The 14,688-nt window shown below is 60.7% G+C and overlaps 1 protein-coding gene across 10 annotated transcripts in view; it reads right to left on the bottom strand.

Moving 5' to 3' along the window:
* Positions 1-1,328: 1,328 nt before the first annotated feature.
* Positions 1,329-14,688, bottom strand: part of PIP5K1C (phosphatidylinositol-4-phosphate 5-kinase type 1 gamma) — a 51,837-nt gene continuing 38,477 nt past the window's right edge. For 6 of the 10 annotated variants that reach the window (XM_073887247.1, XM_073887243.1, XM_073887244.1 and 3 more), the window contains 8 exons: positions 13,277-13,438; positions 12,343-12,481; positions 12,217-12,249; positions 10,796-10,900; positions 8,360-8,474; positions 6,992-7,069; positions 4,280-4,363; positions 1,329-4,094 (listed from right to left, as the gene is read on the bottom strand). In XM_073887247.1, the coding sequence (XP_073743348.1) occupies positions 4,092-4,094; positions 4,280-4,363; positions 6,992-7,069; positions 8,360-8,474; positions 10,796-10,900; positions 12,217-12,249; positions 12,343-12,481; positions 13,277-13,438 (719 nt within the window). In that variant the 3' untranslated portion in view covers positions 1,329-4,091. Of the gene's footprint in view, positions 4,095-4,279; positions 4,364-6,991; positions 7,070-7,099; positions 7,717-8,359; positions 8,475-10,795; positions 10,901-12,216; positions 12,250-12,342; positions 12,482-13,276; positions 13,439-14,688 lie in introns of those variants that run through there. The other 4 variants (XM_073887249.1, XM_073887245.1, XM_073887246.1 and 1 more) reach the window with 3 other exon arrangements.

Below are 14,688 nucleotides of genomic sequence, written 5' to 3'. Positions count from 1 at the left end.
CAGGGGCTCCGACGCCCCGTAACCTCTCCACTGACCTCAAACGTGGCCCGTATGACAGACTCCGGCCAGGCTTTCGTCTCCAGGGTTGGGGGCTCGGCCTTTGGGCAGTGCTAGGGACAGCTCTATGTGGGTCCTCTCGCCTTGGTGGGGGAGCCTAGGGACTGTGGGCGGAGCAAGAACGAACCAGGAACAGCAAGTGGGGCGGAGCCTGGGGAGGCGGGACCCAGGGGAAGTGGAGCCGGAGTGGGTGGGGCCCAGAGGGCGGGAACAGGAAGAGGCGGGGCCAAAGGGAGGCGAGCCGCGCGGGCGAGGTCTTTGGGCCGGTGCGGGCGCGGGAACTGCGAGATCAGACTCAGAGACGGACAATCACTTTATTAAAGTCCCCCCACCCCCAGCCCCAGCGAGGCAACATGGAGCTGGGATCTGAACTGGGTCGTGCAGCTTTGCTCTGTGGGTGCTGGGGAGTCACGGGAGGGTCTTGAGCGGGGAGAGAGGGGCGAGCGCGCTGGTTCTTAGGTGGAGTCCCTGCTGGGCTGGTGGCCAAGAAGGACTACAGCAGGTAGGGCTGTAAGACCCCGAAGTCTCTGCTCCAAGCTCCCCCAGCCCACCCCAGAGGATGGTACTTCATGTTCTAGTTTAAGCTCTTCCAAAAGTTCACCTTAACATACAACTTCACGACCTCATCCTGAATGCTAGCTTTGCACGCTCTGCTTGGTGCCAAGGCACAGGGTGGGGCTGGTGGCACGGAGGAATTTCCGAAGACCATCTCCCATCACCCTTGATAACAAGCCAGCTCATCAGCGGATGTGGATAAAACGTGAGGGAGCTGGCCCTGTGACTGTCAAAACGCACATATATCTTTGAAAGTATGTGCATATTCGTCTTTGGATGGGATGGTAAGCACATTCCAGATCATCTCATCTGCGCGTCTATAAGTGAGCTGTGCGGTTCTGCATCGTGATGAAACCGGGTTTCCAAGGGCCTGCTTATGGGGATGGGATCTTACTTCCAAAGCAGCTTCTCTCCAGTTGGGAATCCTGGAGAAACGTTCTCCTCTTAAAAGGGGTCCATGCATTACCCAATTTGAGCAACTCTGGCAGAACCAATACAAACTTTGGGGAGTGTGTGTTCTTTTGAACTGGGCGGCACTGTCAGAAATTTTTTTAAGTTTTCTGAACTCAACTGGAACCCGAAGGAGGTCACGGCTATTAAGGCATTGGGTCCTGTTGTTATTTTAAAAATACGACCAAGGTTTCTTTTTGCCCTCGTTCAAAGTCAGTCCTTAAATTCCCAAGCAGACCCCGGGAATGCACAAAGAGAAAGAGGGCTGATGCTTATTACCCGATTTTATTAGAGAGAACCCTTCAACATAAAAAGAAGGAGGGGTGGCGGGAAGGGGGGCCCGAGGCTGCATATGTTACTTGGGGCCAGCAGGTCTGCACAGTTACAGAGGTGCCCACGGCTCTGGGTTTGAGAGAGACGGCATTCTGTGCCCGATGAGGCCGCGCTCTGGATTGTCACACACCAGACCATGGGGGCTGAGCACATGGAACCCCCCGAGAGAATTAAGACACACAAGGTTTGCAGTTTCATTGTTTTGAAATCAATTCGACCATAAAAACGACATGGGGGTGGGGTGTGGGGGACAGGCGATGCAACTGAGCCACCAGAGAAGAGGCGGTGGAAGGCGCTGGCCCACGGTACGGACCGAGGGGCTGCAGCGACAGTACCATGGCAAGGGACCCCACCAGAAGGGGAGTATTGCACTGAGCCAAGTGGTGGAGGGAGGGGCGCGGGGAGGTTGGAGGAGGGAGGCTAGCAGGGGCTCTCGGGAAGCTGCACCTTGTCAGTCTCGGGAAATGTCTTTCGTTTTCACAGCTCAGCCATCCGGACAGTGCCCAGGCTCTCGGCTCTCAGCGGCCACAGCCATCAGAGATGAGCCACAAGGGAGACAAGGTGTCGCCACGAAGGAATTTCGATTTCTATGCCGGGGGTCGGCGACAGCTGGGTGGGTCCAGGGCCTTCCTCTGGGGGTGGGGGAGCCTGGGAAAGGCCACGAATTTGCTACACATTATAAATAAAGTCTTGCCTTCCGGCCCCTGGCCCCCCAAATAATAAGCAAACAACTCCCATCGGCACAGTCTGCAGACCACGTTAGCATCCACGTGACAGTTCTCTGAAGGGACAAAGAATGCAAACAACACAAAACAGGTCTCCAAAGAGGTCTCAGCGACCTAACACAAAAATAGAAACATCATGATATCCAGGAGGCTTGCAAATTTCTCTTGCAAGTCAGCATCCAAGCGATGCCTTTGTTCCATGATTCACTCAGGAAAGCCCGAGGGGACCAGCAGAGCTCCCCTCCTTGCTCCTAAAGCTCCAAGTGGCTGAGGATGCCCTGGACACGGGGCACACTGCTCCAGGACTGTGCGTGCTGCTCTGGTCATCCCCACAGAACTCACAACGTGCCTGAACATCCGGCCTTTGGGGCCTGGGCAGGGACTCCAATGCCGGCTTTTGGGTGACACAGTCGTCCCTGTTAGTCTTCAAGGCCTGAGATGTACCTCCAGGCCTCTGCTTGCTCACCTCCTCGGCAGGAAGGGGTAGGGACGGACTGGCGACTCAAGGCATGCAGCCAGGGCACCTGCAGACAGATGCCCATCTGAAATCCAGGTGAGGACACCTCCTGCCGTCTGGACAAAGCCCCCTAGGGCAACAAGGAGAGGGCATCATTTTGCTTCTGATCTGGGACGCCCACAGGCTTGTTCTGATGGATCCTCTCAGGGCTGCCTTCCCCAGGCTGCATGCTGGCGCGTCCCTGGCCGTCCTGGACAGAAGGCAGCCAGTCCAACAGGCTCCCTCCAGGCGCACAAAGCGAGCCGTGCGAGGGGAGATGACAGCAGGTGAGGGACCCAGACGAGGGACTCAGAAAATCAAACTCCTGGATCAGTGGGTTCTCCGCCAGGAAGGCAAGGGCTGGGAGAAATTCTTCCAGGTGTAGCTTCTGCTCCAAGCCAGCTCCTAGCTCCTCCCAAGCAAGCAAGCCAGTGGGGGGCGGGGGGCAGAGCGGGCTGGGGGAAACCATCCCCACTGTTCCACCTCTCAAGAGGTGGGAGGGCATTTCTGTGGGGGCAGGACAGACCCCACCATGCCAGCGGCTCCCATAGTCCCCTCTGGATCCAGTGGGGTCTCTGAGCCCGGGGGGAGCTGCTCCTGAAGATGACAAACCCCCCAAAATTTATTGTGTTTTTCACAAAGAACTTTGTCTCCTATCCTTTAAGTTGTTTACACGTCACCACCTCAAAAGGAAAAGAAAGCCCTTCCCGGTCCTGGAGGAGGATCTCTTACTGGACAGCAGAGCAACTTGACCATGAGAGGGCCCCTGCTCCAGGACCCGCTCTCTGGAAGTCCCACGGCCTGAGGGCCCAGCGCGTCTCCCTTCACGTAGGCCTCAGGCCCTCTCTGCGAGATACCGAGCAGGCCGCATGGGGAGGACAGAGAGGCCCACAGTCCTGAGCTCCATGGAGAGGAGTGGCCTCCTAGCCATTCCTGCTCCCGAGTCACCTGGCAGGTGAGGTGGTGGAAACATGGAGGGGGGGGTGGAGAGCCGCCCCCAGACCACTGGTCAGCCACCTCCAAGGGCGGATGTCCAGTGCCTGAGCCCAGAGTGCCTGCGGGCGCGGGGGCACCCCGTCCAAGTGGAGAGCGGCAGAACCTCGGAGTGTGGATCTCAGCTCCGGGCACAGGTCCCCGGAGCCAACAGGCCTTATTCCCTCAAGGAGACACATGCAAGCACAGCAAAGAACTACAAAGTGCAGTGGAGTGGACTTTCTTCCTTTTTCCCACACGTTTTTTTTTTTTTTTTAATCTTTTTCTAAAAAAGCACACCTGTGCTGCCGTCTTTGTGCAAAGAGTAAGGACCCAAAATAAATACGTGATCGGACACTCAGGGAGGTTCACAGTCATAGGTAGTTGACAGGAGCGGCGGCGGCCGGCGGCGGAGGCGGGTCCGGCGGGCGGGCAGTGCCTCCGCGAAGCGGCCAGGGCGGCGGCGGCGGGCGCTCGGCTCCAGGGCGGTGAGTGCATAGAAATTACTGCGGAAGGCAAGGGGGCGGGTGAGGGCAGCGGTGGGGCCGGGCGGCACCCCCACCTGCGGGGTGGCTGCCCCGCCCCCGGCCGCCCCCGGCCTCCGTCTCCCCGGCCGGTCCCTGGGCAGGTGGGGCGGTGCGCGCGGTCCGAAGCCCCGGCCCAGGGCGTGGCAAGCCGCGGGCGCACTTACTGTGTCGCTCTCGCCGTCGGAGGCTGGGTGGGCGTGCGCGCTATAGTGAAGCGGGGAGTACACCCAGCTCCTCTCATCGGTGGGCTGGGCGGGCGGGTGCACGTGCAGGAAGGGCGCAGAAGAGCAGGGGTGCGAGGAGGCGCGAGAGAGGCGAGAGGAGGAAGGAAGAAACAGAAATAAAGGAGGCGGACCCCAACGCGGACGACGAGTAGGCGGCTCAGCCCCCGCGGCCCTCCCCATGACGGGCCCTACCCCAACCTGGACGGCTCTGGGGCCGGCGGGGCGGAGCGGCGGCAGCGCGCGGGGTAGGCGGCAGGAAGCGGGGCGCGGAGTGCAAGGCGGGGCCTGGTACAGCGGAGCGGGAGGGGGCGGGGCGGGGCGGGGTTTGCTTGCTGTCCCCTCCCCTCCTGCTCCGCCCTCTTGGTCGTCCCTCCTGCTCGGGCCTCCCGGGGCGCCCGGCAGCACCCCAGCCTCAGGTCCTGCCTGCTGTGTGGCCACCGGGGCCGCCAGCCGGGGCGGGGCCCTGAGGACCCTCCACTGGGGGTCCTGGGTGATGAGTGCCGTGGGGCGCGCAGGGTGGAGCCCATTTCCTCGTGCCCAAACGCACAGATCGGCCAGGGGAGACAAAGGCCCCGGGCACCCGGAGAGCAAACAACAGAGGCCCAGCCAGAGGGTGGGCTGCTTTTCCTCCAGGGGTGTCAGGGAAAGGGTTCCCCATTCTGGCTCAGACTCGGGGGGGGGCCGCATGTTCTTCCAGCACCCACACCAGTCCCTCCTGAGTCTGTTCCCCCCCAGCCCCCTTCTCCTCTTTCTTCTTCCTCTTTCCCGCGCACCCCCACCTCCCAGTCTTCAGCGCTTGTGGACCTACCCCGTTGCCTGGCCTCTGCTCGGAGCACGGGGCCTGAGCAGGCACCTGCCCTGGCTAAACCCACGGAGGCCACAACCCAACGAGCCCCCAGACCTGCCCCTCCTCGGTCAGGTCTCTACAACCAGCCTCGCCTCTGCAGGGGTGCCTTCTTCAGAGCCTGGGGAAGGACAAGCGCCAGCATGTGGCCTCTGTGCTCTCCGGGTGAATGCAGGCCCCCCTGCCCTCGCTGCCCCTTGGGGCCCCCATTGCCTCTCCCCACCTCTGTGCCCACTCCTCCCTGCCCCTCCTACAGCTCTCGCTGCAGAACCTGCCCTCACGGGCCAGACCGTGGCACCCGCAGGAGGCACTTGGCCCACCGGGCACCATGGGCAGCTCATTCTTGTCTGAGCACCTGGCCCAGGGCCACACACGCCTTGAAGATCATCCTCAGCGGATGAACTGGTATAATGGCGCATAGGCCCTGCTCACTGCTTAGTGGTCACAGCGCACAAAAACCCCAGCCTGCCCAGAAGTCCGGGGGCAGGGTCTGTCTGGGGCTGCTCGTGCCCAGTGTCCAACACAGGGCAGCTACATCAATGTTCAGAGCCAGGGGACAAGAACGTGGGACAAGAAGGTCTCCACCTGAACTCTGCAAAGAGCTGGTCCCGGCGGACGGAGGGATCACGGGCAGCAGGACCCAGAACCCCGTGATGACCCCACTAAAGTGGGGCCAAGGACACATCCTCCCCAGCACTGCAGGCGCTAGGGTCTGCTCCCACTCACCCAGCCTTCATACTTGCTGCTCCCTCTGCTCCTATGTGCCCCCCACCAGCTTCCGCTGTGCCCTCCACGAAGCCCACCCTTCCTTCTCCCAAATCCCCACACCCTGGGGTCAACCCCTCTGCAGGCAGCCTTTACAAATTGTTCCCCCCGGTGGGCGGCCCTCAGGGCCTGCTGTGCGTCCTCAGCTCTTGGATCATTTTAGGGGTGTGGCATCCCTGTCTCAGCAGGACACAGCATGGTGGGAATGTCTGGGGAAGTGGTTTTCATTTCTTGGGTTTGCTCGGCAGAGCTGGACACCCAGTGACGCTCAGAGGCATTTGGGGCTGGGGGTGTGAGCCTCCGAGGGGCCTCATCTTGAGAACAGAAACTCCTGCTTCAGGACTTCAACCTGTTCTGCCTGCTTGAGCGCTGTGTGGCTCTGGGCAGGTTACTTGGCCTCTCTAGGCCCCTCATCTATTGCTCGTGAGGAGAGTAATAGGTCCTGAGAATACTACTGTTACATGATATCCACACAGCGTCCCAAACACAATAGACAGATGAGCATCTACTAGACACGGGGGCTGCTTGGGAATTTGGACCCCGATTTTACCTAAACCATGCCCTCTTGTGGGCTTTCTGGGGAGCCGAGACCTTGGTTTCTCAACTGTGAAGTGGGTATGGAAATACATCTCCTCCCTCCTGCAGTTAAGAGCCTGGCTTTGCTGACCCACATGACTGCCCTGCTTCCCTGGGGAGCCATCGGCAGCCAGGTCCGAATACAGGACAAGTGTCCACCGACTTGTCCCTGACTCAGGCAGGCTGGGGAGAGGGGCAGAGGCAGCCAGGGGCCAGGGTCAGATGCAGACCCCACCCCTGCAGCCAAGTCCCTTTAGCCATGGCTGTGAGCCTGCAGGCCTAGCAATGCTCACCTCAGAGGGACCTAAGTGACATCGCTGGGGGACACACGACCGGCCTCAGTCGTAGTGATTCTTTCCCCAAGTCCCTTCTCAGGGGACGAGGGGCAGCCAGGACCTGTGGCTCCCTGCTGCCCAGGGTGGTGGACCGGGGGCTGGGCTCCCTGGACGCCTGCTGTGGTCACTTACAGTCCCTGAGGAGCTCAGCGTCACGGCCCGCAGTCGGCGATGCCGGGGAGAGTAAATCCAGTACCTCCCATCGGTGAACTGGGCGGGCCGGGCGGGCGGGGAGGAAGCAAACAGAGCATAGGATGAGGCAACAGGAATCTGGCGGGCGGTCAGGTGGGGAGGGCGCTGGGCAGGGGCAGGAAAGCCGATGGCCAAGCGGGAGGTGAGTTTCAGAGTGGTGGGGGCCCACTGTGGTCCGCTATGTTCTCCGCTGCCCGCAGGGCCTGGCCACCCACTCAGGTGTCAGGACCCAGACGCACACACAGGACACGGCCCCCTGGGGCCGCCTCACACGCTGAGCCACAGGGTGGGACACAAACCAAGCACCCAGGGACGGGGAGCTGACGGCGAGTGTGGGGACACACACACAGTGCATGCGCCTGTCACTTCTCAAAGCCAGACAGAGGCCCCAAGACAGAGAGCAGGGTGGTGCTATATAAGGCAGTCATGGCCTCGGGCCCCCAGCTCACTGGCCACGGGGGCAGAGACAGGACTGAAAGCCTGGAAGGACAGGCAGTCCCCTTCATTGCATAAGGCCCTTTGACCACTGAATAGGGCTGCCCGAGGAAGGCAGCCTCAGGACCCACTGTCAGGGGTGGGGGGCGGTCACTGGACCGGACTCTGAAGGCTCCCTGGCCACCCCGCGCCCACCTCACCCAGGCTCCCAGCCCAGCTAATTTGTCTGCCTATGGGAGATGCAAAGGGGTAGGTGACCCCCTGCTCTGGAAGAGAGGTCCTGGGTCCCTGGAGCAGGGCCCCTTCCTGCTCCAACAGACCCCGCCCCATCAGGGCGCAGCCATGAGTCCTCGGCCAGTGAGGAGGGCAGCGTGAAGCACATAATCCCCTGGCCTCCTTGAGAACAGAACCCACCTAGCTGCGCCCGCCACCCAGCGGGAGAAGATCCACACAGTTTGCAGCCCTCAGTGGCTGGCCCCGGGTCTGCCCAGGACCGAAGGGGGCCCAGTGGGGCTCAGAGCTTAAGGACTCCAGATGTTTCCTAGGGAGACGCGGTGGCATGGCTAGGACCTGGGCCTTGCCCAGTGGCCTGGTGGTGGTCACAAGGCCTGGGGAGGAGGGACGGGGCAGTTCCCTAGCCTTGGAGTGGCCTGGCCTGGCCAGCGAGGGGCAGGGCGCTCCCACGCCATGGGAGCGTGTGAGTGTGAATGCGTGTGAGGGCACACTGGTCGTGCAAGAGTATACGGATGTGAGTGTTGACCAGTGAGAGCACCGTGTCCACATGAGTGCCCCGTGAGTGTGCGTGGGTGTGTGTGCATGGCAGTGTGTGTCTGGTCGAGGACCAGGAGACAGAAGGAGCCACAGGGGACTTACGAAGTAGATGTCCGTGGCAGGTGTGTCCTCCTCATCCGAGGCCTGGCTGGCGGGCTCCGAGGCCTGGCTGGTGGTTTCTGCTTCAGCAGCGGCAGCAGCTGGGCAAGCCTCCACCCTGGGGACACGCCGACACGGGAGTCCTGAGGTGGGGCTCTGGACAGCACCTGTGGCCCCAGCCCCAGCCCCAGCTCGCCTCCCATCCTCGCATCAGGAGGTCATCACAGAGACAAAAGACTCAGGAAGCCGAATAAAACAAACCCCCCACCTCCAAATGCCTCTGAGGCAAGGGTGAGGAGGATTTGCCCGCCCACTAACAGGTGAGTCCCTACCCAGCCCTGCTCAAGCGCACACACGGGTGGGCAGGTGCGCCTCACCACTCACCCCCCGGGTGACCCTGAAGTCCTTTCCCATCATTCAGCCTCAGTACCCTCATCTGTAAAGTAGGGACAGCTGGCACCCACCCCCATGTTGGGGCCAGAACCTCCGTAATCTTCACTGCGTACTTACTATGTGCCAGGCCCTTTCAAGAGCCTGGCATGAATTCACCCAGCAACTCTCCCCTAGGGCGGGGGCTGCTGCTGTCCTGAGTTACAGACGGGAAACAGGCTCCAGGTGGAAGGTGAGGCGAGGCCCAGGCCTCGGCCTCAGTTGGTGGCCGGGTGATTGGGGTACAATTTCCATCTCATGAGCAAAATGCCCAGCTCCGAAATGGGGGGCACCTGTAACCACAGAGAGCTGGCTCTCCAGCCGCGTGGGAGGGTGGGCTGTTTTGGGGACAGAGGCTGAAAAGTGTGTCACACTGCATGTCCATCTGCATATCTGTGACATAATTCTTGATGGCAAAGTGCAGGCTGGGGGTGTGTGTATTACCGCTAAGTAAGGTGTCTTGAGATAGAAGAGAAATTTTAAAAGCATGTAAAGCAGAAATCCCAAGGCAAGCAAGAAAAATTTGATAACAATGCAAACACAGAACCAAACAGACCAAATGGGACCAACAAGTAAGGATGTAAAGCAACGGATCAATACACTGGACACGGCCAGGTCCGAACGTTCCATCCCTCAACAGGGAACACAGGTTTCTCCCACACGCCCACTGACATTAAAAAATGAATTTTGGGGTGCCTGGGTGGCTCAGTTGGTTAAGTACCGTGAACCCAGGATCCTATGATTGAGCCCCACATCGGGCTCCCTGCTCAGTGGGGAGCCTGCTTCTCCCTCTGCCTCTGTCCCTCCCCCCAGCTTTTTCTCTCTTCTCTCTCTAATAAATAAAATCTTTAAAAAAAGATGAATTTCGTATTTGACCGTGAAGGCTTTGATCCGTTTTTAAAATATACATCCATTTTTAGGGGTGCCTGGGTGGCTCAGTCGTTAAGCGTCTGCCTTCGACTCAGGTCATGATCTCAGGGTCCTGGGATCAAGCCCCGCGTTGGGCTCCCTGCTCAGCGGGAAGCCTGCTTCTCCCTCTCCCACTCCCCCTGCTTGTGTTCCCTCTCTGTGTCTCTGTCAAGTAAATAAGTAAAACCTTAAAAAAAAATAAAATATACATCCACTTTTAAAGGCCACTTTCTTGAACCTGTAACTGAATTAAAATAGACATAAGTACTAAACACCTAAACAGGTCTTCAAATCCTGGGAAGTTGAGAGACACTTGTAAATAAACCCTAGAGCAGGGTCTCTCCCCCGTGGCACCATGGTGGGTGAACCAGACAGTTCTCTGAGGGGGTCCCGGGTACTGGTGGGAGTGCGTCGCTGGCCTCATGCCCTCGGCACCAGGAGCCCCGGGGTCACAAGCACAGGTGTCCCCAGACCCTGCCCTGTGTCCCCGGTGGCTGAAGGCCACTGCCCTCTATCAAAGAGCCAGTAGAAAACACCTGCCTCCCACTGAACCCACGGAACACGGCAGGAGCGCAGTGCCAAGAACAGCAGCTGCAGAAAAAAAGGAGCCCAAACATTCGACCTCCGCCAGAAAGGGAGGACCATACACGGAGACAAACCAGAAGTTGGAAGGAAGGCATTAAGGAAGAGTGGAAGTGAATGACACAGGAACACAACACAGCTGGGAAAGGGGACTGCGTCCAGAGGTGGCTCCCAGGGGGACCGGAAAGCCCCCTCCCGCAAGCCGGGGGCTCCGGGCCACGGTGGGTGAGAACGCCAGGATTAACACCTCACTTGCAGCTCTGCCGGAGATCAGAGGCCCTGATGAGGCAGCAGTGCCAGCCCCCAGCGGCCCCTGCACAGACTGCCTGGTTCCCACGCCCGGCATCCCCCCCTTTCCAGTGGGAGGCCCCATTCCCAGCCTCCCCTCACCCCCCCTCCCTGCCCAGAACGTGGACTACATTCCCCAGCCTGCCTTGCTGCCAGCTGGCCACGTGACCATGCTCAGCCAATGAGATCAGAGCAGACGCACGTGTGCGAGTCCGGCAATAGGACACTCACCCCGCGTCCTCCTCCTTGGGGACCACGATCTCTACGCTGCACGCGGGCTCCACCTGCACCGTGATCTGCTGCAGGTCCTCCTCCGCATGCGTCTCCTCCTGGGGCCTGGAGGCAGTGGGAAGCTGCACCTCACTCTCTCTCCTCACCCTAACTCTGCCCCCCAGGGGCGCCAGCCAAGCTCCAGGCCAGCGCGGATCTCCAGCCCTGCTGGGAGCCTCCATGGGGTGCTCTCTGTGGGTGCCATCTGACCGGTGCCCTGAGCTGGCCCAGCTCACTCCTGGTCCCTCGGGCGGTCATGCCCACCTGGGGTCTGCAAGGGGGCAAACGTTGGCCACCTGGGGCCATCCTGTGACTCTGGTACCAGCAGGGGCATCTGTGAATGGTGGCCTGGATCCTGCCCACCCTCCCGGGGGGTAGCTGAGCACTGGCCTGGGGCCTGGCCTCGGGGTGGGGTGGTTCTAGGGGTTTCAAAGGTCCAGGCCCCTGCTGTCGGTGTGTCAGAACATTCTGGTGGCCCGGCATGCAGACTCTGGATGGCAGCACTAGAGAGCAGAAAGGCCGCCGAGGTGGGAGCAGGCAGCAGGACAGAGGGAAGTGCATTCTGCCCAATGTGTTTTCGGTGGTGAGGTTTTGTTCTTTTTCAAATGGCAGGAATAACTGCCCCAACACTAAGGGAAGCAACAAGGCCTATTCACTGTGGTCGAGTTGGCAACAACCGAAGAGCCCCGAGGGCAGGCTACATTCTGTCAGACGGAAGAAAGCCCGCAGGCGCTCCACCTGCTCACAGATGACCTGTATCTGCTGAGTGCGCCAAGCAAGGGGCACCGAGCTAGGCTGGTGGCAAGACAACAGGCAGAAACAGGCCCGTAGGTTTGTTTTCTTGTATATTCATAAAATATTTGTAGAAAGAGGAAAAAAACCCGTCCCGGGGTTGCTCCCAGGGAGGGGAAGAGGCATGCGGCAGGGGGAGGTGTCTCACTATATTCTCTTTTGTACCTCTTAGAATAAAAATACTTAATAAAAAGAAAAAAGGATCAGCACGCAGGTGGAGGGGGCTTCTGCCCGCCCCCCCCCGGGTATGTGTGTGGAGAGGAGGACAAAGTGACTCAAGATTCTGTGCAGTTCGAGAGCCTAACTTAAATCTGTGCCCAGGAAAAGTGGTCAGAGAGGCGGAGCTCTGGGTGGGAAAGCGCAGGAGGTCCAAGGGGGGAGGGGGGAAGGGCGGGGCAGAGAGGCGGAGCTCTGGGTGGGAAAGGGCAGGAGGTGCAAGGGGGGAGGGGGAAGGGCGGGGCAGAGAGGCGGAGCTCTGGGTGGGAAAGCGCAGGAGGTGCAAGGGGGGCGGGGGGAAGGGCGGGGCCTTGCGGGGAGCCCGGAGGGCGGGGCGGCTGGGGGGGGGGGGGGAAGCTGGGGTCTCAGCTCACCGGCCATCCTGTCCCGAAGACTGTGTGCGCCGCCTGCAGAGAGACCAAACAGGTAGACTGGGGGCGGGGGGGAGTGGGAGGCCCCCCGCCCCCACCTCACGGAAAGAGACAGCCCAGGCCCCTCACCGGTACCGCGGCTGCTCGGACGTCTCCGAGGGCGATCGCTCCGGGATGGAGAGAGACGTGGAGGACAGGGTAGTAGCGATGGAGGCGGTGGTGGCCTCCTCAAAAGATGGCGGCGTGCAGGGCAGGAGGTCGGGCCGACCTGTGGGGAGAGGGCTGTGGGCACCTGCGGCAGCCCTTCCAGGCCTCTGGCTCCACCTGCAGCTTGGCTCACGTTCAGCAATCCAGGCCCCGGCCCCACCTGCCACCCAACACTCCATTCTGCTCGGCAGCTTTAAGAGGGCAAATACTTTCGAATTGACCCTCTGCACAAAGGCTTCCAATAGCCACCTACTCTCAAACCGCAATCCAAACCCTCCTCAGGCCCACAGGTCCTGTCAACCCGCCCGCTTCTTCTCTCTCCCCCACCTCCCTGACTTTGCTCCAACCACACAGGCCTCCTGCTGTCCCTCCAACATACCAGGCCCTGTACTGCCCCAGGGCCTTTGCACCTGCAGTTTTTCCCTTCCTGGATGCTATTCCCCCCTCCCCAGCCCCTCCCTGCCTGTAATCTTTGACTCTTTAACCTTGGGAACCGGGAGGGACCTTCCAAAACATCATGCCCAACCCCGTCAAGTGCTTCCTTCCTCTAGGTCTCTGGACATCTGGTGATGGGTGGGTCACCTCTTCGGGTGGCACCTTCTCTGTTCAGCTCTCCCTATTACAGCCCCAGCTGCTCCCCCTCCCCAGATGGCTGCAGACCTTGGGCTGGGATGCGGGGGGTGACTGTGACCCAGGCCCCTCTCACCCAGGTCACTAGCTTCAGGAAACCCCTCCTCACACTGGGTTGCTCCCTGTGTGCCCTCCCCTCCCAGCTCCCCAGGGACACTGCCTTTCCCCAGCAGCCCCCTTCTCTCTCCCGTCACCAAAGCACCCACTCCCCAGCCTGCCCGGTCACCTTCATCCTCCAGTGTGGGGTAGCTGCGGGCCCCCCGGAGGTCATATTGTGCGTCCTCCCGCTCACTGGGGATCTGGCTGGCTGAGAAGGCAGCTGTGGGCCCCAGGGGCTTGACGGCCAGCAAGGCACCACGGCCCTTCTTGGACGGCGAGGATTTCAGGGCTGTGGAGAGAGGTAGACTGGCGCTTGGGGCAGCCTGGGGGCCCCGTGGCAGCACCGAGGCAGGGCCCCACCAGCCCCTAATCCCTCCTTTGCATGATAGCCTGGTTGGCCCCCCTTGATGCCTGCCACCTGCACACACGGCCCCCGTCGCCTGGCCTCCAGCCCGGCCCTCAAGCCTGGGCAAGAAGCAATATTCTTTGCAGAGAAAACCCTGTCCTGCTTTCTACCCAGCTCTGCCTCCAGAGGTCCCAGGCTCCCAGCCCCCTTGGTCCCAGCCCACCTTGGCCATGTCCTCCACTTTCAGACAAGGAACCGGAGGCCTTGGGCCATGTGGGGCTCAGCACAAAGGGCCTGGCTCCAATCCCGGATGAGGGGCCTGGGAAATGCGGGTCAGCCCCTCTGAGCCCTAGCATCCTCATCTGCAGTAACAGGGCCAGACAAGGCGGGTGACCCCGTGACGCCCTCTGCACCCGGCCTACCCTGTCAGTGACCATCACCATGTTCTCCCTGCTCTTCCTGTGAACTCTGCCCCCGTGATGGCCAGCACAACACCCGGCACACGGGAGGTGCTCAATTCACCTTGTGAGCAGCCCTCCGGTCCCTGGAGGCTGGCATCCCCTCTGGACCAGTGAGAATGATGCCCTGGGGAAGGTTCTAAGAAGCGGTGTGCTGATAACGATGAACAACCCGCTCTCAAGAGACAACGGCCAGAATTGTGGTGTTTGCCAATTTCCACAACGTAAATAATCCCACTGCCATCGATTTCAAGCTACTGGCTCGATGTCAGGGAATGTGGAGTCGCGCTGGCTCCACGAGCCGGCTCCGGGTGACCGGGGCTGGGTTGCCGCCCACACAGGCCTGGCCCAGGCTGGGAGACCACGTCGCACGCTGGGCAGTAGGCCTGCCTGCCCCTGCTGCCTCTGGGGACCCACTTCCTGCGGTGTGGAGCCCGGAAAATAAGGTGCACACTGAGACCATTCCCACCAATGACACTGAACACCTACTGCGTGCTGGGCCCCAGGCTAGACGCTGGGGACACAGAGTGACCAAGCACGCTGCCTGCTGGACGCACAGGGAACAGGGTGCAGGTGGCAGACAAACACATGGGGAGAAAGACCCTTCCAGGCAGCATGTGGGGTCCTGGCCTGGAGTGTGCACCAGGGTCTGGGACTTGAGGCCCAGCACAGACAGGGGACCTCCTGAGGCCACCCACAGGGCACGGGCCGCCTCTGTTTGTCCTGTGCCCTCCT

This window comes from Callorhinus ursinus, unplaced genomic scaffold (genome assembly GCF_003265705.2).
Source record: "Callorhinus ursinus isolate GAN/ISIS: 27379988/994484 unplaced genomic scaffold, GSC_fseal_2.0 scaffold77, whole genome shotgun sequence".
Classification (NCBI taxonomy): Eukaryota; Metazoa; Chordata; class Mammalia; order Carnivora; family Otariidae; genus Callorhinus; species Callorhinus ursinus.
This window is presented reverse-complemented; position numbering and strand designations above follow the sequence as displayed.